Genomic DNA, 26,153 nt, shown 5'->3' with positions numbered 1-26,153 from the left:
ATTCTTAATGCTTGTACAGGATTCTCCCTAACACAAAATTATACAAAACATGGATCTTATTAGGCACAGATGCTATACTGCTTGTACGAAGTGTCACTGTGTATAATTGACAAACCGGTTGCCCGGGCGAAATTTGAACATCACCACTGTCAAAAAAGGGAGGAGGGTAAAATTGTATTCTTGAGAGATTTGACCCTACTGAATTGGTTCTTCTAGCCAGAATAAACCACTGGTTAACTCTCCATCCCCTTGCAACAAGGATTCTCATCTTCAGTTATAGGCGAAGTATTTTAGTTTTGCAACTATGGTAGGAAAACAAAAAGGAAAGGGGTTTTAGTGTACTGCAGGACTTTGGTATGTTTACTTGTTGACTCTTTTAGCTCATGTTACATAATTTTCTGACACTGCAGGAGCCTGACAAAATTCTAGGAAAAAAACAGAACAAAACACCTTTTATTGCATTAGTTTTTGCTTTAGGCTGCTCTAACTTCCAATAAACTAAGCACTTTATTTCATCCAGGATAATATAACTTATATAGGAGCAACAGAAATTACAAGATAAGTGAAGCTATTGTTAATCAATTAACCTAGCACACCTATAAAGCTGGGATAAGTTGTTTTAGTAATGTGGGTTACCTACTGCCTCATGATTTCAGTAAGTGTAGAATACATTCTCTTCTGGTCAGATATTATCCACTCTTGTTCTCACTATAAGATGAATTCAGCTCAGCATGGACAGCCGAACAGTGGTTATTTTGCTATCCATTATTCTTGGCTCTGGTCTCCTGAATGGAAGGGTGTGGGGAGGTTATAGTTGGTCATCTGACCATTGCCTGACCAGTCACAGAAGAGTGTCTCACTAAACACAGAAAATAAAATGTGTGTGAGAAAATAAAATGCTAATTGTAAACTGGCATGGATTGTCCTTTTGAAAAAAAATGGACACACAACACTGCATTCTTATGCTAGATGATGCAATAGCCTTTCCAAGACCATTCATGCCACAGGAAAAACACAGCTGGCTGTATTCTCCTAATGTGTTTACTTCACTTGCAAGAGTTGTTTGCTTGTTTGTGTCAAACAGTTTATTGAGCACAGCTAATCAATGTTTCCGCTGACAAGGAAATTGTAACAGTTTACTCAGGAAGCCAACCTTCAAGCATAAGTTTGTCCCATTCACACACCAGTATCAGGGAAATCTTAGTCTGTGCACTAAGCACCTGTTCTGTGAAAGTTTGGGAACTTCCAGCTTGCAAAATCACCAGATCCTTCTAAACAAGGACCAATCTTGGGGAGCACATTCTGAGATGCATATTTAATCATCCAAACAGTGAGTACTCTAGGCAAGAGTTGTTCAGAGCTTGACACTAGTTTCAGTAGCTGAAAAAAAGAGGAAAGGCAGATGCTGGAGAAGAGGAAGGCAAAATAGTTGTAGCTTAATCATACACAAAGGCCATGTCCCTGTTTTATCTAGCTCAATAAAGTGGCTTTGGTGGTAAGTGTACTGGGTAAGGCTGGTGGTATAGGTTTCTCTCAAAATACAGGTTTGCAAAGTTTTGAACTCTCATCTCATTGGAAATAATGTACGTACTCAAGCTGCTTTGAATGCATTTTTTCGTAGAAAGGTGGGGTACAAATACAATTAATAAAAATAAATTATACAAACATGGTTTAGTCAACAGTCATCACTAGTCCTTAATGGTCACATGAACCAACTCCTTCCTCTGCAATCTGGTCCAGCAGTTCTAAGAACTAGGGTTTATGAAAAGTTGGGATACAAAGTCATTTGCTATATTACCATCTGTGCCAAATTCTGCAAGCTTCCTCTGAAACAAGTCCAATATTTTAATTCTCCCTGCTGCCCACCACAGGAGCTCTCCAAACTTGGCCTTGGTAATGATATAGACCTACACATCATCGAATTGCCAGTGGCTTACCAAAAAGCAAAAGAGATTATCTGTAAAGCATGGTCAAGCTTTCAGCCCCAAGTAAGTGACAAAACAAACTATAGGGTTTTATTTGGAATTAAGCTACACTGAACCAGAGGAAAAAGTTTAAAGGTGTACACTATACTTATGTTCAAGAATAAAAGCTGGTGAAATTCTTGGATAACTATAAGGCCTGGGCAGTTTACCTACTTGGAATCTGCTATAAGGGTATATTGTTTTCCTTCTATGTCCCCATTGCTGGAATTCATAAGAGGAAGAATTCTAAGTTATCAAATGGAATTGATGGGTTAACATTAAGAGTGCGGATATCTTTGCATTAGAAAATATCTTGTTCATTCTAAAGCATACATCCCCCCCACCCGCCGCCCCTAGGTTTCCCGGTGTACGTAAGAACTTAATGGGACTGCAAACAAGAAATGGACTCCCATTCCTTTCCAGCCCATACCTCTCTATCTCCCACAACTGAGGAAACCTAGAATAACCTCATATCATATAAGCATAGCATTTCAAAATGTGTGCATTTAAAATCAACACATTTAATTGAAATAAATTATTCTGAATTAGAGGGAGGAGCAGGAAGATTTTTATAAAACTTGAAAAAACAACAGTGGTGGAAATATCAACTCTTGTTCTTATGCACCCATGGCAAGAGGATCTTGGAAAGGGAGTCTTAAAAGTATGTGTTGAATATTTGCAAATTTGCGTTTTGCTTAGTTTTAACGTGAGCAATTGTATGCTGAGATTAACAAATCAGAGTATTCACTGTGGGTGATTAGCAATGTGCAAAGAGGTCTTGGAAGCTGTACTTGCTTAAAAGATCTTGTACACAGAGCTTCAGAAAGTTCACTGATGTGTCTAGATACACAAAAGCCCTCACAGTGGAACTTTTTTTTAGATTAGGTTCCTTACTGGGAAGCTCCTGTTTCACATGACAGTGGGGCACAGACACATTAGACAAAAAAATTTAAGCCAGATAGTCACTTATTTTTTGATACCTCTCTTATGGGTTATCCTACAGCTTATGATTCATGTTGGGCTGGCTTCTGCCTCAAAAGCAACCATAATTCTGGAGCAGTGTGGGAAGAACAAAGGCTATAAAGAAATGGATGTTTGTGGGTTTTGTCCAGAAGGTGGCTGTTGTCTCTTAGAGGGCCCGGAAAGAATCGAATCTACAATCAGTATGAAGAAAGTCTGGAAAAACATTCAGGTGGAAGGGATGGATGTCATTTTTTCCAGGGATGCAGGAAGGTATTTTTTTTTTTTTAATGAGAAGCCATGTCAATTGTGAGAGATGTAATACAAGTCAGGAAATTTTCTCTGAAGGAAGACACAACAAAATGTTCTCAAAAGTTGGAAAGGTCTGAGAAAGCTTTATTTTCTGATTAGATGGGCTGAAAGACTTAATATTATCTACGTTATCTAAACTGTAAGTTGAAGGACAGTTTGCTTACCTGTAACTGTGGTTCTATGGGTTATGTGCTTGTGCAGAAGTCATTTGGAACATTCTAGAGCTAAACAGAGTTTTAGGTGGGAGACTCGTCCACTTCCTCTGCACGTGCTCCAGGGGTGGTTCTTGCCTGCCTCTCAGTTCCAAGTCTGCCACAGCAGAGGAATAAAGGTGAGGCATCGAAGCAGGGAGGAACATGGGTTGCGAGTTCGTAGATGACCACTCAAAGCACAGTTAGAGCAACCTATCCTGCTTCTTTGTGGTCTCTATGACTCTGATATATGGGTGACTGAAAAGCAAGAGATTTCCTGGAGGAGGGAGATGTCATGACAGAAAAGAGCACTCTGCAGAAAGCCACACTGGTGTGAGCTCTGGTATCTAGGCGGTTATGTTTGATAAAGGTAGAGGGCTGAGCCCAGATTGCTGCACTACACAGCTGTGGAAGCAAAATACGTCTGAGGAAAGTGGCAGAGGATGTTATGGCTCTAGTTGTGTGGCCCCGTATTTGTAGAGGGGCCGGTAAGTATGCCAGTTGATAGGCAAGATGTATGGCTGAAACCACCCACTTGGCAAAGCATTAAGATGACACCAGGTCATAAGAACATAAGAACCATGCTGGATCAAACCAAGGATCCATCTAGTCCAGCATTCTGTTCACATAGTGGCCAACCAGCTGCTGACCAGGAAACCAGAAGCAGGACATGAGTGCAACAGCATCTTTGCGCCCATATTCCCCAGCAACTGGAGTACATAGGCATATTGCCTCTGGTACTGGAGGTAGCACACACCAATCAAGGCTAGTAGCTATTGATAGACTTCTCCAGGAACTTGTCTAACCACCTTTTAAAGCCACCCAAGTTGGTGTCCATCACTACATGTCACCCTTCTTGGGTCCCAAGCGGCAGATGAATAAATGGGTAGATTTCCTAAAAGATGGTGTTCTATGGACATAGAATGAAAGTGCCCTTCTGACACCTAGGGAATGAAGTTTGACCTCCATCAGGGAGGGTAGATTGAGGAAGGAAAGTTGGTAGTATGATATCCTGAGTTAGATGGAATTGTGAGACAACCTTTGGAAGGAAGGAAGGAAGGAAGGAAGGAAGGAAGGGAGGGAGGGAGGGAGGGAGCAGTCTGGGTGTAGTCATGATTAGCTGATATGGCTGCTAAGTAAACTTTGAAAGAAGACAGAGCTAAACCTCTAGATTTCAAAGAAAGAAGAAAGTCCAATATACTTGGTAGACTACAGGGGGAGACTTTAATCTCTAGTCCAAGGGATTCTGCCATTTTGTGGATTTGTTCTGATATGTCACGATGTCATTCAATAGAGAGAGAGGATTTTGATCCCCTATGGTGGCGTCCGCCTGGACAGAAATTGATGTGTGCAAGCAATAGTTATCCTGTGCCGAAGAGTTGTTGTTAGTGTTTATGTGTTAGAGGCCAGCATTGGTTCTGTAAGTTGTACTGCTGGCAGTGACTGAGTAGCGGCCAGTGGCTCCATGGTTTTTTCAGGACTATGTCCTGAATAAAGGTGCCCAGAAGAGCAGGATGGAGAGCAAGCTGCAAACTCATAAAGCTTGGTACCACAGTAGGTTCTGTAATTGAGTGTCAGTTGGTTTACACACCACGTGAGGTGTTGCACAGTTACAGGTTGCCTTATATCACCCTAGACAGTGAGGGGTATGAGAATGTTGGTGATGGGGATGATAACGCAGGTAATCTCTAATCCTCTATTCATAATTATGCTGTTTTGGTGGTGAATGATCCTCAAATAATGAGAAGACCTGTAGAAGCGGGGGCATCTATGGCTCTCCCACAGTGTATCGTATTGATGAAGAAAACCTCCCAAAGAGGCCAAGGACGCCAGTGAGGTTTGTTGGTACTGAGGGGATCTGTACTTCCTTCGAGAACAGTCTTGGCATAGGTGATAGTACAGTTCTGACAAGAAGTGTTCCCTGGATTCACCTTCTGATACAGAACCGGTGCACTGGATATTGTCTGGGGAGTTGTGGTCCCATGGGAGTTGTCGTTTCCCTAAGATTTAGTTTGAGGTGCTGTCTGCGCTGAGGTGGCTGATTTGGAGCCGGTATAGGTTCGGGTTCGATGTTGGACTCTATCCTGTGAGCCATCTTCTTTGTTTTTCAGTCCAGAAGCCCGGGGATTAGTGAAGCGTTTGTTTCAGGACTTGGTCTGCTTGACCTGTTTGGTCTCAACCATTGGTACCGAAGGGCTAGTTTCGAGCTGCTGGTCCAAGGGGACAGCTGAAACTGCCAGTACTGCAAGGCCCGGTACTCCCGATACTGGTGATGGTTGCCCTGAAGTGCTTTCCCTTACGTTATGTGCTTGAAGAAGCTAAGAACCAGAGGCGGTTTCTTGCAAATGGAAGCTGAGGGAGTATGCAGAGGCCAGTTCAGTGCAGTGGAATCTACTGCCTTGACAGCTTGTTCCCACAAAAGGCCATGGAGGTGTGCAATTGTTTCTCCTGAACTGCTTTACAAAGGCCCGGCAGGTGGTACAGGAGTACCCAAGGCAGAGAAGGCAGTTAGAGTGTCCATCAGCCAATGGTATCCTTCCACCACAGTGGGTACAATTTTTGAGGAAAGGCTTGGAGGCCGTGCACCCCAAAGGGGCAATGGAGAAAAAGAACCCTCAGAGAAGTTTGGAAAGTAAGAAAAAGGGGGAGAGAAAAGAACTATGTTTAGCACCTGAGGAGGGAATAGTATGATTTTTATGTGTGTGGGGGGGTTGTTTTGCTGTTAAGGTGAGAGAACCTTCCAATTGCTGTTAGTTGGACACAAGAAACTGAGAGGCAGGCAGGACCCATGCCCCAAGTGTGCGCAGAGGAGGTGGGCAGGGCTCCTGCTTGAAACTCTATTTAGCTCTAGAATGTGCCGAATGACTATTCTGCACAGGTTCACAATCCATATGAGTCACAGAGACTACAAAGAACTTCCATTCTTTGACCTTCAGATTAGCTGAACGTGTTTGATGCCTCAAAGACAACTGAGGTTGTACTGTAATATTTAGTTAAGATCAATGACATCTCTAAAGTTATACAAAAGCAAACAATACTGTGGCGAGATGTTTTCCCAGTCCCCCTCTGGTGTGGTGCAACACGTTCTGAAAGTTTTACTGTGAACATTTCTGACCTCCTCATGCCCATGCGGGAAGGAGGAAGCATGTGAGCCAGGGGCTCACTGTGGTTCATTCTTGTGACACAACCATGGTTAAGTGTTACATGTGACTTGGGCCATTCTGTGCACCCAAGACTTTGGAATTCTATCTCCGTGGAAGCAGAACGCCCCCAACAGAAGCTGCAATACAAACCACTCCTGAAATTGAGGCATAGACAATTTCTTCAGGGCATGCAAGTTCTTGGGCATCATTAAGATAGTTCTTGGGATCCCAACCATTATCTACAAATTTTATTTGATGTATCTGGCAGATCTCAAGGTAGTGCTTTGATCCAGACATGCACTGATGCTCACCAAGTTCCTGCTTCTACAGGCTGCTCCAGCAATGTCAGTGGTGGGAGCAGATTTGCATGCACAATGCATGTTTAGCTTTGCATCCTCCCATTAAAATGAAGGAGAAGCAGAGTTCCCATGAATTACGACATAATTGAATTGGGACTAGGATTATGAAACTATTTTGCCTACATAATTTCCCTGTGTAAAATAATCACAAGAATGTAAATATTCTGAAGTTATCCGATGTACTGAGATGCTTTTAAGCTTTTGGCAACCTTATTACTTTTGACACAATGTATTCAAGCAAATCATTAATATCAAGATGGAGCTAGCAGGTAGTTATATAATTATGCCTTAAATATACCTTTTTCCCACATTGTAGGTACATCTGCGATTATACCTATTACATTTCACTTTACTATGGTAATGGAAGAGCAGTGTTTATCCACGTGCCTCCGCTATCCAAGTGGGTGACAGCAGAATTTCTAGGAACAGCACTGCAAACAGTTATCTTAGAGATGTTAAAGCAATGCAAATAGAAAAATCTGTAAAAAAATAAAAGTGTTACATGTTCATTTTTGTCCAAACTCCATGGAAACATTACTACTTCTGCATCAAACCTTAGGTTTACATCTGCAGCAAACCTAAAAAACACTGCAACCCATTGTAGTTTGCTGCACAAAATGTGTCTGATGTACTGTGTAGTTCTGCATGCACTGAGGGACGGAATGGAAAAACACACTAGAGCAAAGGAGCTTGATGTGTACATTGGGGCCTTGTAACCACAATGGATACTAGAGGTAGTTTTGGCAGGTGGGGAACAAGCATTTAAATATACCTCTGTGTGTGATAGATAGAGTGTGCATGTGTATATACACGCAACTGCATATGGAAACAAAAACTTTTTATAAAGCAAGCGTTTCTGCAACACTAGTTTTGATGGGAAAATTTTAACACATTGCCTTAACAAAAGGATCTGCGATAAACAAAGAATGGTCCAAAAACAAGACAAGAACCCCCCTGGAAAAATATAGGAACTTGTTAATATTCTGACCCCAGTGTAACTTAGAAGTACTATACTGAATAAACAGCAACACACTAGGCACAAATGCATACAGAATCCTTTTTATTTAACTTAATCATGTAGTACTGTAACTACTAGAAAAAAGCAGAGTAAGAGAAACTAAAGGAGCCTTAGCTTCAGCCATTCAAAATAGACAAAGGTTCTTTTTTCATAATGTAAAGAATCCAGAGTATATCGCAACAGGAATAAATTCTTACAACAGAATATACAAAAACATTTTGAATTTTTTTTCATCATCTACTGATTCATTTTAATATAAACACAGGAATTTCTTTAGGAATAATTTATACACAGCAAGTCTTTATGTAATAAATTGGCCATGGTATTACTATTTTTTATTTTTTAAAAAAACTTTATATTTTAAACAAGGTAACTTGGAAAATGTTGTGTTTGCAAATGCATTCAGTTCCATAGCACTTTCTAGTTTTTGTGGTTTTTTTGTTTTAACTTTTTTTGTCCCAGAGGTAGAAGATCTCTGGCCAGTCCTTTCTTCTCAAACCTCACTGGTTTAGAAAACAGAAAAATGATTCTCAAAAAGGCAACAAAACCACCCAGAATCCTTCCAGTAAAGAGCAGAAAAATCATTTTTAATTTGGAGAAAGAAATAGGATCTTCGGTATTCTTATTTAAATAATTATAATAAATAGGGACCTTTGTTGGTCATTTAAAACAAAGCTTTAATGTTGCTAAATATCTACATAAATTGTATAGGCTGCATTCTAAACCACCTTTTAATAGACGCAACAAGGAATCCGTAAACATAGTTGTCTTTCATTCAGTGATAAGCATTGAAAATGGCCTTTCACCATGCCACCTATTATGCAGTCAAATCCTTCAATCAACCTAGGCAACAATAAAGCAGGTACTTAAATAATTCAAACATAATTACAGTCTCAGACACATTTTCTTAAAGTAAGCTCCATTGATTTCAGTGTCATTTACTTCCAAGGAAATGTGCTTAGGACTGTTGCTAAAGACTGCTTAGCAGCAATACTTGTTCTGTTTCCTTAACCAATGAGGTTTTCCCAACTTGCACCCACACAGTAAAACTGAAAAGACCAGTTGAAAATGATCCCACCCATCCAGAGGGCTCTGGAAGACCAGGTTACTGAAGATACAGAACATATTCTGGGTTTACTGTGTACTTGGGGCAACAAATGAGCCATGATTTAAGAGTTGGTACAGCATCCTTTTTTGGCATATTGTAAAGCTAACTTGTAAAACCACTACCCTAGAAAGAAAGAAAAAAGCCTTCGACACACATCCACACACACTAAAAAGTGCCCTTAAATTATCTTTAGGCATTTATAAGCTACAAACATTTTTATAAAAATTATTCTATGTACTTACAAAATGCAATGAAACATGTAATTAGTTTTGGTAAACCAGATCTTTGTCAACTGACTACCCGTAATCTACTGGACTTAAGAGCCCTATTGAAAATGCTAATAGATTGCTAGTCAACAAAAAAGGATACAAAATTAAATGATGACAACCATAAACAAGTACACACGCATTCCACATGCACAACATCTAATGACAGCCATCTGGAACTTGTGCAACACTTAATTATGGTCAGGTGACCCAGTCCAGCAATCCCTTCCAAATGCTCCAATACATACATAGAGCTCAGACTCCCCACCAAGGACTTCCCTGTTTACTCCAATGGAGCTGTTTTCCATTAAGGTGAATAGAGAAGGCTGTGTGTGCAGGGGTTCCATGTACATATGGGGCTCTGGATAAGGGGAAACATGTTATAAATGAGCCTATATGAAGTTCTACTTAGTGTACTTGACTCCACAGTAAAGACGCTGCGAGACTAGAGTTTAATTCTGCAAGTTGCAAATAATTAGTTGTGAATTCTGGGCATTAATGTTGCCATGCTTGTAAACTACCCTGAACTTCGGTCAAACCGTGTCTTCGTAGATCAGTACTCCTGCCCCACAACTGTTTTTGCACAGCATTGCATATTTCTTCCTTCAGTTTGGATGGACCTCTCTGTGGTTCTTAAAACCTATTAAATGAAATGTTAAGTGCCTCAACTCAGAACCAACTGGACTTCCAAACTGAGATGCCAACTAACAGCTTGTTGAGTATACCCCATGCGTTCTGTATCTTCAGCACCTCCAGCAAAAAGTGTTCAACCTATATGAACATGCTCTCTTGTTATTTTAGTTTGTGCCAACTATTTATTTATTCATTAAAAAAAAAAAGAATGGAGTCGCAGTATCTAGAGTTCATCACTGGGATACACAACCATGGGAGGAGTTGCAATTGATCCACTCCTTGTTAACCAGTGATGGAATACACAGTTGACAAAATTAAAAGAGAGTAACAAGAAAGTGTTACTGACTACTGGAATGGAAAGATTTTTTTTAAAAAATATAACTATATAGAACATTATACCAACAATAGGAGTGTCATTCATATAGCCATGGATTGTTCTAAACAATCCTCAGCAGTTCCCAGAGAACTAAACAGCAGTTCCATCTTGTGACCAGTCCTGGGATAACTGGTTTTTTGTTTTTGTATCAACAGGAGCATCAGTGCTAACAGACTTCAACCGTTTTAACTTTACTTGGAACCATGAGCAGAAGTGTTGAGCAGAGGAAGCAACTTGGCTGGAAACCAGCTTGGTCTCCTACTCTGCTTTTGTGTCTAGCTATTGTCAGAACAAGCCTGGTTACTAAATCCGATGTTCAGCGTGTAACACTTCTGCACTAATACAAGATCCCTCCCTCTGAAACCAAACCACCTTCTGCACACCACTGAAAGAACTCTGACAGGTACCTGTGCCTAAACCACTTTATTGGGGGAGGGGGGAAGAGCATCTGAAAAATCAAAGAGAAGAGATGTGACAAAGTTTTACGGCTGAATGATAAATTAGAAGTTAACAAATCACTGTATTCAGTCATCATATATATAAGGGTTCTTTAAAAGCTAAAAATGTGAAATTGCTCATCTTAATGAAAATATGCAAGTTATCACTAAAAATTAGCTTCCTTACTGAAGGGTTAGAAGGTAGCCAACCTACCAACAATTTTTAAAAAGGGAGCCAGGGGTATCTGGGAATTTACAGGCCCTGTAGACTAACATTTACCCGAGTAAAATTAGTGAAATGCATTAAAGAATGATTAAACAGAAGCAGCATAGAATGGCTTCTGCAATGAGATATCCAGCCTCACCAACATTTTAGAATTCTTTGAGAGTTTTAGCAACATGTAGTTGTGGATAACCTAGTAGATATTATATACTTAGAATTCCAAAAAGCTTTTGACAAAGTCCTTCAGAGGCTCCTGAGTAATCTTGGCAGTCGTGGAATAAGAGAACAGATGCTCTTACAGACTGGTAACACATTAAAGAACAGGAAGCAGAGGACAAGAATAAAGGGCAATTTTCTCAATGGAGGGATACAAGGAGTGAAGTCCCACCCATCCACCCTGGGTCTGTATAGGCGCTATTTAATGTATTCATCAATGATCTAGAGTTGGGATAAGTAGTGGGGGGGCAGGTTTGTTGAATGACATCAAGTTATTCAGGATGGTGAATACCCAAGCTGACTACAAAGAGCTCCCCCCACCCCATTTCTCCAAACCCAGAAGCAGATAACAAAATGGCAACTGCGATTCAACTGATGCACACTGTGGCAAAACCCCAAAATACAGATAAAAACTGATGGGATCTGAAGTGTCTGTGGTTTTCAAAATCAGATCTTGGGGGTTGCGGTGACTGGCCATGTGCAGTAGCTATGTAAGAGGCAAATTCAATACTTAGGATTATTAGGAAAGGGACTGTATATAAAATGGCAAATATACTGCTTTGTTATAAATCTATGGGGCAAATGCACTTGAAATATTGCATACAATTTTGGTCACCCCATCTCAACATGTATGCCACAGCCACTGAAAACGTGTAGAAAAAGGCAATCCAGATGATCAAGGAGTATCTTCCTTGCAAGGAAAAGCTAAAACATTCCGAGCCTTTTAGTTTAGAATAAAAACATGGAACAGGAGGGATGATAATAGAGGTTTTAAAAACATGCATGGCATGGAGAACATAGATTGAGCAAGTTCTCCATCTTCTAATCGTAGAACTCTGGGTCACCCTATGAAATTGACTGGTAGTAGATTCAGGACATGCACACACGCAAATACAGAATTCACCGACAAGAGGTGATGAAAGCCACGGGCTTACATGTCTTTGAAAGGGGATTAGACACATTTATGGCGGATAGTTACATCAATGGCTGTGGCCATGATACTTAAATGGAACCTCTTGCTTCAGATGCAGTGAATAACAGTTGCTCAGGGAGAATTAGGGATGGCTATTGTCTTTGTGGCAGACTTGTGGACTGACTGGCTAGAAGCATCTGCCTGGTTCCTGCTGGAAATAGGCAGCTTGGCTAGATAGATCTCTGATGTGTTCCAGCAGGGCTGTTCTTATGTTTCAACTAAACACACCAAGGAATTCAACTTTCTGCTCCCCTCAGTGAAGTCAATATATTTCTATGTTGGATAATTACATCTGGTGACTGATGGAGCCAAGCTCATCTGAGTTCACTATTAAGACCATGAGTAGGTATTTTTTATGACTTTAATTCAAACCCATCAAGATCTAAAAGAAATTGTCCATCCCATGCAAGACAGCAGCCTTGGAGAAAAAGGCAGCCTTGTGTCCAATATCAAGCCAACATTAATTCTTTGTTTGACATGCATGAACAATAAGGTTTACTATCATCACAAGGTCTGTATAAGAAAAGCCAGGTAGATAAAATCTGGGACATTCACACACAAAATTCCAATGCAAAAACGAGCTGTGGAAACCATAACGGATTTTTAGAAAAATGTTGTGAGTGCAGAACACAATGGTAGAATCAAGGTGGTTTGATTCAGATGGGCTGACTTATTTTATGTGCCCACTTTAGTCACATGACTGCCTTACACTTGAATGCTTCTGAAATGTGTGTTTAGATGGGCACTATAATGTTAGTGTTCTCTCCTAATATTTTTAAACCACCTACATACTATTAAAAAATAATAACTTGGACAGTTTTAAAACAAAACGCTCTTAGCCAGCTGAAAGATCTGAGGATCCCCACAGTTGTGGAGATTAATATGTGCAAGAGAGGAGAGGCCACCACCGCCACAACAAAAAGACCACCAAGAAGAAAGTCAAAATCACGGATATTAAGAATGGGGGAGCACTGCAAATAAGCAATCCCCTCTTCGTCCACCCACCCCCTGCCCCAAATCAAACACGGGAACTAGACAGTCATGCTCTCTCAAACTAGCCAAGTCACACTTTATTCAGATACCACAAGCGATACCTGCAGGAACAGCTGCCCAAATCAGGGAAGCAGAATGTACAATCCTAGTGGTGGATTAGTTCTGTTAGTACTTGAACTTGTAAAATAGTTACAGTTTTAACAACTGGCTCTACACCTTTCCAAAAAGCTTTTGACAAAGTCCTTTAAAGGCTCCAGTTCAAAACCTGGTTTGGAGGTGTGGGGAAAGGACTTCCAGACTATCGGCACATTAAATTATCAGTGCAGAATGAAACATGTATAGGTGTTCATACTAAACTGAAGCACCCCTCCCGGAGCCAATCCTGAAGTGCAAATTGAGTGGGTTCTTGCTTTGAGGATATCACATTTCATTATTTGATCTGGCCAAAGAACCAAAGCTACTACACTTCATCATTAAGCAGGTACCAGTTTATTCCAATATCCCTTTTAGTGTTGGGGGCATTTGAAGGACCCACATCTGCCTTGGCCCCTTCTCTATATTTAGCAGAGTGATCACCCAGATTTAGTATATGACTAGCGCATGACGAATGTGTTAACACTTGTCATTTTTTTAAAACCGAGAGAGCAGCTAGTTCACACCCCAGATGACCTGAGTCTGTCATACTTTTACTACCCCGTTTGTATAGAGATCACAGGCGTATTTCATTGAGATTTTCCCGTGCCCATTCATTTTAACAGGACATAGAGCAGCTTTTGATTTTAATTCAAATGACCACTGACAATTATTTTCAGTCCTCAGGACACCATCAAGAGAAAGCATACGTGTGGTATTTTAAAGCAGCAGCTACCGACTTTTTCAAGTGACCTTTTTGATTCAGCAGTGACCTCCCTTCTCCAAAACCTGTGGGATGTGGTTTGTACAATGAATGAGGTTACCAGTATTCAACAGTATATTGTCGGCTGCTGACAAATGTGAGATGTATATTTTTATATATACACACAAAATAAGAGTGAGGTAGATAAATGTTTGAAAAAAAATAATAATAAAAACTGTCCCCCTGTCATAACTCAAAAACCCTTATCTCAGCATTTAAAATTTATTATGGAGCATCTCTACAGTGATTTAAACTGATAGCACAAAAATAAATAAAAAATCCTACATAGAATACCTTTTTTTTTTCCTTTTTCTTTTTTTAAAAAGGGAAAAAATAACTAACTATGGGAGAGGTGAAAAGAAGTTGGTGGGACTGAAGCTACACAAGTGAGAGAAAAAAAAAGCACTACAAACATATCTTTATCTCCAGTCACATCTAGCAGTTATATTTTAATTCTTTGTTCTTACTCAAACACGCCCCCCCCCCGCCCCAACAACAACAACAACAAAATGAATAAATTCAACATTCCATCTCAGAACAACCGTTCTCTATTGCCAGGCTTTAGTTGGATCAGTGCTAATATAGAACTTCAGTGAAGTTAACTACAGGTGAATTAACAACAGTTAAGGCACCTTGATTTTGGAAACTGGGGGCTCTCTCTTTCGCAGCAAGACGCATGCAACTCAGCGAACAAGTTCCTAACAAGTTTTGTTTTGGGAAACTGGTCTGAACTGCTGGCATGAACTTATATGGAGTTGCCACAAGAGAACAGCCGGTTCACGCATGCGGTGGCCCCAAATGCTCAATGCCTTTTGCAGCCTGCTTCCATTTTGAACCGTCCACTTTTTTTTTTTTACAAAATCAACTATCAACTATCTTCTTTTCTAATTGGGTTACGGCCAGAGCGCATTAAAAATCAGTGAAGGGTTCATGACTTTGTAAAAGTTACCACTGGCTGAGAACTAAAGACACGTGTTGCTCGTAGGATGGAAGGGTTACAATGTTCAATTTCTTTTTTTAAAAAAATGACCCCAAGGCTTGGTATTTGCAGCTCAACAGCGTTGCACCCAATAGTTTAATACACATGTATGTATTTTATGTGTGCGGTGCTTTGCGAGACACAACCAGAACAAGAAGGCAATAGGAAAGCAGGGTGAGGCTATCACGCACCAATATGAACATGAACACTGAATAAGAATGTACTAAATAGTTAACTTTTTTCCCTGACCTGAGTTTCCATCATACCTTGCACTGTAACAGACATGGGTGCTGTATGGGCAAACGGTGAGGAAAAGGAGGGTATGGTTGATAAAGACAATGATACATACCCAGGCATCACATGAGTACACTGTCAGAAATGTATCTCCCTCCAGCCCCACAAAGAACGCTTTAACCCAAACAGCCTAGATACTGTTTAAAAAACTAGCGAGGGGGGGGAGGAAGGGGGGGAGGGAGGGGGGGAGGGAAGGGGGGAGGGAAGGAAGGAAAGAAGGAAGGCAGGCAGGCAGGCAGGCAGGCAGGCAGGAAGGAAGGAAGGAAGGAAGGAAGGAAGGAAGGAAGGAAGAAATGTATTTATAAAAGGCATTAAACAGCTGATGGCAAATCATGTTTCAGGTATCGCATCTTGGGAAAGTGGTGGTAGGTGAAGAATAGAAGTTACACATTATAGTACAAAGCATAAGAAATGTGTTGGGAATGGGGGGGGGGTGGCAAGGGGAAAAAAGGGTAGACCTGAAGATTTCTCATAGATTAAATCCACAAAGATAAAGAACAAAAAAATAGCAGCTTTTTTTCTGTACAGACATATAGATGAGTATCTGAACTGTAAAAAAGTTATAAAAGTGACACAAAAAGACAATGTGTATGCAAATGATCCATGGTCTAACATAGAACTGCAAGACCCTTTGAAGTCTTAATAACAGAGAGAAAAAAGGTCAACAAAGTGTTGGATGCTTGAATCCGTTTAATTGGCTATTCTTCTCCAATTTTTGTGTTTCTCTAAGTTTTTTCCCGTAAGCCTGCCAAGGACAGCAGGAGCAACTCATGGAAATCCCTTCTGGTTTTGTCTGTCTTTATTTCCTTTTTGGAGTGCTGTTGAAATTCTGCACAAGATATATCTTTTTCCCCCTCTGATTTGGCTCATCAGTGCCAGTTTTGTCCAGAATGTAAGGGCGGGGCCACTTATTCAACCTCTACGCCTTATGTTCTCAACCGCATAAAAAAAAAAAGCGTAACAGGTTTTTGTCCAGTCCAAAAAAATCCAAAATCTAGACAATTTGATCTTTTTTTGAATGCCAGTGTATGATTGGAGTGTATTGGTCTGTATTTCATTTAAATGGAGCATATGATTATTTTGCTCCTTCCATGCCTACAAATAATCCTAAAAGCAAGTTCTTTTTTGGCAAAATTTGGCAGCGTTGAAAACGGTTACAACCTTGGACAAATAATGGCCCTTCAATCTTTTATATGATCCTAAAAAGGTTAAGGAATAATATTAAAAATCCAGTCTTTTTTCTTTAAATCCTGTTTTGTTTTTTATAACAACCTACAGTGTTAGGCAGGTGCTTGCAAGGGGAACAGAGAGCCGCTTGGCCTGAAATTTTCTTTGATGTGATTTTAAAAAGTGCCATACAGTTGAACTTCGTACAGATATGTTTCCCATTATGAAGCAGAGAGAAAGGAGAGAAAGGGGAGACACACATCAGATTCTCAAGTTTTCTGTTGCTATTAAGTGTTAATGTTAACGTTTTAGAAGGCTGACCGTGTGCCCCGCATACAGAGTTATTTTGCTTGAAACAATCTTCTGCTTGCATATTGAAAAAAGAAAACGTTATTTCAACTTCTAACTGAAGAGAGGATTCTCCTGTGTGCAGCTATGACAGTTCTGAAGATCCACTGAGGTACAGTAGGCTTTTGAATAGATTGTTATTTTTTTCCTTGCTTGCTCTCTTTCCCCCACCCCACCCGCCCAATGCACGCACATGTGTTTGCAAAACCTGGTTCTAAAGGTCAGCAGGCCGAAGACTGGGGCAAAGGCAAGGCTCGTTCGTTCTTGCGTCCCCCGTTCATGTGCGCGTACGGCTGCCTCTCCTCAAAGCTGGCCCGTAGGACCACCATGCCGGGACCATTCTCAGCTTTGTGTCCTGAGTGTTTGTCGGAAGGTTGGAGGGTAGAGGAAGGATCTAAAGGAATGCTCTCCATGTTCTCGGTCTCCAAATCAAGCTCTTCGGTGTCGGGGGGCTTGTTCTCATCGCTGTAGAAGAAGGAGACCTCTTTAAAGGCTGGATCTAGCTCATCCTTAATGCTCCCTATGATTTCAAGGAAGGAGGGTCTCATCTTGGGGTTGTACTGCCAACACACGCGCATCAGTTCAAAACTGGGAAGAGAAGAGAGGAGGACAGATATTATCTAATTTGACTACAGTCCTGGTTTTCCAGCACTAAGACAATTTACTGGAGTTTCCAATACATAAGCTGGGGAAAATATTTCACTGGATGGGAAAAACCAGTTACAGAAATGCACCCTTTAAGTCAAAAGTATCATGACCCTTTAGTCAAAAGGTGATCGTTAAGTCAATCCCCGGAGGCAAAGTAGCCCTAGCCACAATACCAGCCCTTCACTGGATCAGAACGATGCAATATAGATGGCAGTTTTCCAGAATCAGGACAGCCACATCACCAGAAGTGCAGAGCCAACTGCTGTAAATGAACAGGCAAACCACAAAGCAGGCTGTCACAAAACCTTCCCGTGCATCCAGTTTGGTGGGCCAGAGATAAGGCCACCAGTGTGGGAACTGGAAAAAGCAGCCTGCTCTCTTCCTACTCATGACACCACAAATCTCTCTGGGAAGACTGTACAGCTAGCAGCGAGCACGTAACCCTCTTCATCTACAACAGGGCTGGGAAACTTGTGACCCTGCAAATGTTTTGGCCTACAACTCCCATGATCCCTCACCACGGGTTGTGCTAGCTAAAGCTGATGGATGTTGTAGGCCAAAACTTCTGCAGAAGGCCCACCCTAATTTACGGTATAGGCTGCGAGAAGGGTCCGAAAAGATAGACTACAGTGACTGGATGCTCTGAATATATCCATCTTAATCATCAAATATAAAGGATTTGACCATGTGCCTACAAGCCACACAGTGTGCTACACAGGAATGACCATTTTTCAGCTGAAAGGATCTTAACAATAACGTTAAAAAAATGCAGGCTTCAGTTGCAACAAACACGATAGCTGCAACTCAAATGTTGACTTTTACAACCAAAAATGCTGGCAGCAAGAACCCTGTGCCTGAAAAAGCATAGCAAGGGTGCAAATGTGGGGAATACTTTTATGAAAAGTCAGCCTAAAATCTAGCACCAAATCCACATCAAAATAAGAAGGTGAAATACTATCTGCCCATCACCTTCAAAAAAGAAAAGGAAAAAAACCCGATAAACCACGGTTTTTTAAACTTCCCTTATTTTGAAAGCAGCTAGCTGGTAGCAACTGTCGTTACTACCCTGCCTTCCCTCATGGCCTCACAATCAGGGAGAAAGCCTGTGACATAAATATCCAAGATCCATTTCTGTTACTTCATTGCCGTTCCTCCCCAGCTGACTATTCTGTCTCTGAATAAAAGCGCCAGCTGGGCCAAGAACAGGGGGTATCAGCTGGCTCTTTGCCCCGAAGCCCTGAGGGGCACTGCTGAGGAGATACCACAACGAGCAGAACGGCACACATGTGACATCAAGTGCCAGCAAACACGTGACATTTCCTTTAAGCCATTCCACCGCTTCCCATAAAAGGAAGTTTTCCTTACCCAGTGGATTGGAGGCCTTGTTTACTCCGTCTTGGAAACAGAATGCTCTTCCTGAGATGGAAGGAGAATCTGCAAGCTGATGGAGCCATGCTCTTACTCGCCATCATAAGGGAGCAAATAAAACAAAGTGCTAACAGCACCCTCTTTTCTATGGGGGATTCTGGACAGAGCTAATGGCTAAGCGGTCATCATATGGCTGCTGTCAAAAGCCTATGATGATGATGATGATTAAAATGTATGTACCACTTTCCACAGAGGTATCAAAGCGGTGAGCATAAACTACCATGGCATCAAAACAAAACAACAAAAACAACACAATACAAATTAATCAGCAATAAAACCTCTCACTCTACTGTGTGCTACAAACCATAGCTGTGGCACAGGCAGGAGTTCCACATTTATGCGGATGATGTATGGATTGTTTACCATGCCTCTTGGTTGCTAATTCATGGGCCTCAATGTCAGCAGCACCTAGGTGAGTGTGATGGTAGTTGTGGCAACATTCCACATGCAAGGCAATGGGTGTGGGCTCATCCTTGGAAATTTTAGAGAAAAAGTCAAATGCATCTTTTATTTTAGTCCTCTTTTCATTCACTGCTGAGATCTCTTCAGTTTGTGTATTGTGGTTTCAATGGGATGTTTGTATTTTTCTTATTCTGGTTTTTAATGACATTTTGTGCCCCACCTTGTACAAAATTTATAAATTGGTGGTATACAAAAAGGTGATATACAACATTTGTACACCACCTTGTACAATTATTTATAAACTGCCTTTCATAGTAGTTATGCCATGAAAGGCAGTTTATAAATAATTGAACAAATATAAGAAAAAATAAAAATAAGGGTAGAACAACATGGTTAAGTCACCCATATGTTTTAGCAGCAGCACAGAACTCCTGCTATACCAAGGTGGTTTTCAGTGGCAACTATGCCAATGTAATGTACATGTGGATCAAGCCTTAGTAACTACCGGGGGGGAGGGCGGGGGGGGACTGACGGTGGTGATGGAACTGAAACACCTGCTGTAATCAGTTCCTTTAAAAAATGGAGTTATTTATTCTATGAACAATTCCAAACAGTGATTACGTAAAGCTTGGCCAACCGTTGAAGGTAATTTGATAAGCCTATGAAATAAGTAATTCCTTCATCCAAGAAATTATGTCAACTTATACCTATTAGTAGCTCCATGTTAAACTGCAGTCGACATTCCCACCCAAGTTCCCAACTTTAAACAATTGCTAACTTCCTCAGAAATGCCCGAGTATCTTAAAAACATGATTTCACCCTCGACTCTGTGGGGAAAACTTCAGACTAGACGCAGAAAATTAGAAGGGGAAACTATTTCTGCCTCACAGTTTTCCAGCCCATCACACTCCTTCCCCTTGCCCGCCTTGTCAAATTATTCCCACAATGTCAGGCATAATTTCAAAGCCATCTGAGCCTGCTGGAGATTCCCATCCTAGAGGGGAAAGAATGTAAGGTGGGGAATCCAGTTCCATGGCAACCTCCAACAGTCTCTTCCTCTCGCCCAACCCCAGCCAGCCAGCAAGCAGCAAAACAGCACTGAATTGTCACCTGACACCAGCCCCAGCCTTCTGGCCAAATAAGCTCTTTTCCCAAGAATCCCAAGCAGCTGAGGCCCGTTAAGCTTTTGCATCCCTCATGCGGGCCTCCAACAAAAAACAGCAAGACGCGGCATTTCCTTCCAGAAAGCTACTTCGTGGAGAACTGAATCAAACCTGAGCCTAGTTAACATGAAAGCCCTGTTCAGGCATTTGGGAAGTGTGTAGGCTCTATACACATGAGAAAGGAGAGGGGGGATGAACATGCTAGCTCCATTCCCCCTCCGGTGCAGTTCCTCTCCACATGTAGAGGGCAGTGGTCTGAAGCAGAAAGCCTCCGCAATCCATGGTGGGATCTCTGGGATTTAGAACCCTGATGAAGATGGACGGGAAATGTCTGGAAATACATACAGCATATCAGGACAGTTGTCTGGCTTTTCCAGGAGTCCACCCTCCATCACAAAGCGAAGAACTTGCTCATTGGACATGCCTTGGTAAGGCTGCTCTGCTAATGTAGCTATCTCCCACAAGACGACACCAAAAGACCTACAACGAAAGTCTAAAAGTTAGGAAGCATTCAGGTCAAACCCAGTGAATTTCATTTAAACAGAATGGACTACTGTGTGCATTTTGCCAAGAGCAGTGCCCACTTGGGGCAATTACTGGACTGTTTTGTTGAGCGCTTCTGTGCCTAGACCGTGCATGAATCAGGGCGCAATTACTGAAAATGCAACGCCAGAGCATTGTTGCTAGTGCATGTGAAATTTGCACAAGCAACTCTTCCACTAAAATAATACCGTATCTATCTGTACGTATTGGATTTGATGAACAGCACTGCTACAGGAGTATAAATCATATTTATGTTCACTCCCCCTTTACATAAATTTTGTTTGATACGAAGTGCCACGCAGGAGTTATACAACAGAACGTAAGAAAATGAAACAGGAAATGGAGCTGTTAACAAACCATTCTGGAAGCTTTGTGTCTCCTCCCCACAAATGCAGAGGGAGAGAGAAGGGAAGGGGTGCACACAAGCCTGAGCCTTGTGCATTCTTTTAATGCTCAGTCATTGTTTAGCATTAAGTATGAATGTGGCGATTGCATGGGAAGTCCATCCTACTGAGTTTTAAATATTTCAAGATATGACAAGCATCTAATAGAAGTAATTTCCAAGTAAAGCTTTGAATGTAACACTCAAACCACATTAAGTCTGCTTTACTGACCCCCCTCCCCATCAAATATTTCAGTTCAAACTACTTTTGACTATTGAAAAAAGAAGGCCTATTTGAAATATTTATACAGCATGTAAAATTAACTTGGTGTTTTGTTTACTGAACGTAAGTCAAACACGCTAAATCAGATCCCAATTGATTTAGGGCACCTGATAATTTTCCAGAATTTTTTCCCGTTCAAAATTTTCCAAAAAACCTGTATCACTGCTATTTTCAACCCTTTTCCTATTGAGACCCAGCATGGAATTAGCTTTTTCCACTGCTGCCACTGAGTTGAGGTTTTCACTGAGCTATCCACCGAAGCGGTCTTCTTTTGCCCAGGGGAAAAAATGATGACACAAACATAGCCCAACATAGAAGGCCTGCAACAGGTTGCAGGCATTTGAGAGGGAACCAGCTATTTTACTCATATCATCATAATCAAATATAGAGTCTCTTCCTAACCCTGGACTCTCAACAGTAGGATAATAGCTCACCTCAAAAGGAGGGACAACAAGACAAAAGGGCAGAAAATCCAGAGGCATGTTAAATCAGGCATGACCAAAGGGAAATGGAGCAGTTCTCAAAGAAGAGATTTCATTATGAGGGATGTCCCTCATAATGAAAGGGATATATATATATATATATATATATATATATGCAGATAAAAAGTTCAAAGCATTCCAATTTGAAATTGCGTGGGATGCATTGTTGATCGTGGGCCATAAAGCAAGCCATGTGTGTTCACAGACATCCAACAACACATTGCCATCCCTTCTGTGAAATACTGAAGGTACAAGACTAATTTTTCTGCCTTGGAATATATGCACCAGAAACCTATGCATGTGGTGACATTCTGATGAGTGCGCCCAGACCTAATACACCACTCAGGAAGCCATTCACATATTATGGGGCATATGCCTTTTCTGATCTGCAAATAAATCTCCTGCATTGCAAAAAGCAACGAGTGGAGGAACTCTGAGGGAAGTGGCTGTTTGTTTTTAGCTGCTATGAATCTTTTGTGAAAGGGTGGTCCAGTTTCAATTTTTACGCATACACCTCCATGAAGGAGAAAAAATTATTACTCCATGATAAAATCCACTGCTGATTTGTAGAAAAAAGATCTACAAAGAAGAGACTAGGTTCCTGCCCTATTTTGTTCATGCAAAATTGACATGGTTTTTTCATTGCAAGTAATACTTTACAGTCTGTGTAATACGCCACAACACTGGAATCCCTCTGGATGCAACATCAATGGCATGAATGGCTCCCTTGTAGGTATTCAGATGTTGGAATCAACCCTAACAGAAATTCCCTTGTTAGTAACTAGGATCTCATTACCCTGGGGTCTGGATTCAAGTCATCCCACCCCCAAACATTATTTCTGCCTTGGATAGTAGTTTATTTTTACACTGTCAGTGGAATTTGAAATAAAAGCGACGTAGCTGAGCTCCAAAGTTAGCCTTTCCAGAAGAAAGGATTACAAGGGAGCAATGGGTTCTCCCTTCCCAAGAATTCTGCAATGAGAAGCCAAGTGGTTTCCAAAATACACTAGTCTATGTAAGGAGCATGACTGCCAAGCCTGGAGTTTCAAAATGCTTCTCTGGGGCTGTGGGAAAATAGTACAGAAACAAAATGACACAATTTTTAATTTTATAGCTTTAAGTCTGTTATGTCAAAGAATTTAATCCAAAGATGATTTTTTTAAGAGCTGCTGTTTTCCAGCTAGATCTTTGGTTCTTTCCTTTCTCTCTTTTGCAGCTGCTGCTGGTAAAAAGCCTTCCATAGATTTTACAGAATTGAGCCAGCCCTAAAAACTATACAGGTCATAGAATCATAGAATAGTAGGGTTGGAAGAGGCCTACAAGACCATCAAGTCCAACCCCCTGCTCAGTGCAGGAATCCAAGTCAGAGCATCCCCGACAGATGGCTGTCCAGCTTCATCTTGAATGCCTCCAATGTGGGAGAGCCCACCACCTTCCTAAATAACTGGTTCCATTGTCATAAAAGTCAGGACGATTTCCCTGAAGTTAAGCTGGAATCTGGCTTCCTGTCACTTGAGCCCATGATTCCGTGTCCTGCACTCTGGGATGATCGAGAAGAGATGCTGGCCGTCCTCTCTGTGACAACCTTTCAAGTACTTGAAGAGCGCTATCATCTCTCCCCTCCATCTTCTCTTCTCAAGGCTAAACATGCCCAGTTCTTTCAGTCTCTCCTCGTAGGTATTTGTTTAAACGCGCTTTTGGGGCTTTAGCATGACAGAAGTTCCAAGGAGGAGGATGTAACACCCTGAGAGCACATTACACTGAGCTTGCAGAAAGGATTCCGCAAACAGAATGGGAAACAGGAAAAACCAGAGTTGTCGAAAACGTGACATAAATGTTTTCTTTGAGCCATAATTAAGTCGCAGGGGCCCAGGGAAGAGGACTTCAATACTGTTAAGAACACTTTCATTATTACCAAACGTCCGAATGTGTTGTGAATACGCCGTCCTTCAGTGATTCTGGGGACATCCAGCGGACAGGCAGCAGTCCCTTCCCGCCTTTTCGGTAGTAATCGGTCTCGTAGATATCTCTTGTCATGCCAAAATCTACACAGTACAGAAGGGACATGTGCGCTCAACAAACCACAGTAAAAAATGAGTAAGAACACGAACTGGCTGAGGGACCCAACAACCTCCCTCTAAACAATTCAGGTTGAAAGCATCTCTCATTTGTCACTGTTGCTCCTCAATTGTGAGCTTGTATTTTGAGTTTCCCTGCATGCATGGGATACTGCATGCCATGACCCTCTTTTTCATCTCCAGTCACAGGGAGCGACAAGGAGACAGGCAAGGAATCAAAATTCTACCCCATGAAAAGAACGGGACATGTTGCCCCACCCACCTTTAGCTTCTGGAGATTTTGCAAAGCCCTACTCACAGGTTTACAAGCTTTTTCTATACAACCACAATAAATGGCCGTAAATTTGCTTCTGTTTGGTTTTTAGAAAGTTAAAACTGAGATCCTCAGGATACCGAGTTGTGCACTAGGCACCAACTTGCATGGTGTTGATCGCGGCATAAGAGACAGGCACAGCCCTAACACTAGTCCTAGGAAACCCTATGGTTGACACATTTCCATTTAGAGTTAAGCTCGTGCTTCCTTTGCACTTTACATGTGGGCAAAAAGAGAGAGGAAAAACTCACCGCCAATTTTGACAGTAAAGTCCTCGGCCACCATGCAGTTCCTTGCAGCAAGATCTCTATGGACAAACTTGTTGGCGTTGAGATAGGCCATGCCATCGGCAATTTCACCAGCCATCTGAATCATCTTCTTCAGGGCTGGAGGAGTCTGGGCCGGGTTATTCTAAACAAGGAGGAATGGGAGACAGCCACAACATGAGCTGAGAAAGCGGCTTCATTCTTCCTTGCCAAAATCCTCAAATTTGGCTCATCTGAATTTCCCTTGGGGGCAATTTGTCTCACTGGCAGGCCGCTGTTAATAAGGGATGCGGAATAGCGGACTAGGAGCCATTCTCCCTCAAGTCCACCCTCTGCTCTCCCCATCGTAAACAAAGTAGCAAGGGAGGGAAAAAGAATGGAGCAGGAGAGGGAGAGAAAGGAGGACAGCAATTCCAGGTATCCTGTCTCAGCTGTGTGATGCCTTCTTTCCCCAAGTCCACTTCTAAGGTTGTGTTTGAGTAGAGAGGATATTCCTCACGCCCACCCCTTTCAAGGAAGGAACATCATTTCCTTTATAATCAAATTTTAATCTCCTCCTCTCACAAAAGCCAGATGCTTCCACTGTGTCACTATCAATTATTTACATCTGAAACGGTCCACAGCGAAGCCAGGGAGAACCGAACACATACTGGCCCTAATTCCAGTTGTATTTAGTTCTTGGGGGTTTACTGCTTTTGCCGACCCTATGCGGACCTTACAAAACGCATGTGTCCGGTTCCAAAACCTTCTGTTGCCAGCATGAACATTAAATGTCGGGAGTGTGACTAAACACTAGTTTTCGCTGCAATACTCATTCATAATTCAGAGCAAACAGAAAGGGGAGCAGCATGTAGCATTTAAATCAAGAGCAATTTACATATCTGCGTCATACCAAATGACCATAATGGTTGAAGATATGATCTAGAGTCAGAGCAGGCACAGAAAGTTTAATTCAGACCTGAAAAACAGCCGATTTAGTAGTACAGGGATAGGAGAAAGGAAGCACAGAACTCCAAAGTTCAGCCAACTTGTGGGGGAAGAGACACTTTGGGTCCAAAGATGAGCAAAAAGGCCAAACAGCTGTAGTTTTAATTAATTAATTAAATCTGTACCCCACCTTTCTACCAAAAGTGGCACTCAAGGTGGCTTACAGAATCAATTTAAATAGACTAAAACAATACATTAAAATGAAATCAAAACATAACCATTACAGAAAAAATATATTATTAAAAACAGCACCAGGTCCACATACAAATTAAACGCCTACTTAAATAAAGCGGAGAGGGAGCAAAGCTAGCTTCCCTTCGGAG

General features: G+C 41.5%; 2 protein-coding genes across 14 annotated transcripts in view; one reads left to right on the top strand and one right to left on the bottom strand.

The window, feature by feature from the left end:
* PGPEP1L (pyroglutamyl-peptidase I like) overlaps positions 1-14,562 on the top strand; it is a 28,139-nt gene extending 13,577 nt beyond the window's left edge. For 4 of the 13 annotated variants that reach the window (XM_084817414.1, XM_084817413.1, XM_084817416.1 and 1 more), the window contains 3 exons: positions 1,872-1,988; positions 2,968-3,197; positions 10,486-10,839. In XM_084817414.1, coding sequence (XP_084673540.1) covers positions 1,872-1,988; positions 2,968-3,197; positions 10,486-10,519 — 381 coding nt within the window. In that variant the 3' untranslated portion in view covers positions 10,520-10,839. Of the gene's footprint in view, positions 1-1,465; positions 1,989-2,967; positions 3,198-7,245; positions 7,446-10,485; positions 10,937-13,984 lie in introns of those variants that run through there. The other 9 variants (XM_084817410.1, XM_084817408.1, XM_084817409.1 and 6 more) reach the window with 7 other exon arrangements.
* IGF1R (insulin like growth factor 1 receptor) overlaps positions 12,220-26,153 on the bottom strand; it is a 251,807-nt gene continuing 237,873 nt past the window's right edge. The window contains exons 18-21 of the mRNA XM_084817400.1: positions 24,829-24,988; positions 24,102-24,231; positions 20,842-20,976; positions 12,220-17,443 (exon numbers count right to left, since the gene is read on the bottom strand). Of these exons, the coding sequence (XP_084673526.1) occupies positions 17,077-17,443; positions 20,842-20,976; positions 24,102-24,231; positions 24,829-24,988 (792 nt within the window). The 3' untranslated portion in view covers positions 12,220-17,076. The remainder of the gene's footprint in view (positions 17,444-20,841; positions 20,977-24,101; positions 24,232-24,828; positions 24,989-26,153) is intronic.

The sequence above is a fragment of the Heloderma suspectum genome, chromosome 11 (genome assembly GCF_057233095.1).
Source record: "Heloderma suspectum isolate Gila_16-S chromosome 11, 16-S_ref, whole genome shotgun sequence".
Taxonomy (NCBI): Eukaryota; Metazoa; Chordata; class Lepidosauria; order Squamata; family Helodermatidae; genus Heloderma; species Heloderma suspectum.
The sequence above is the reverse complement of the archived record's forward strand: the minus strand, read 5'-3'. Positions and strand labels throughout refer to the sequence as shown.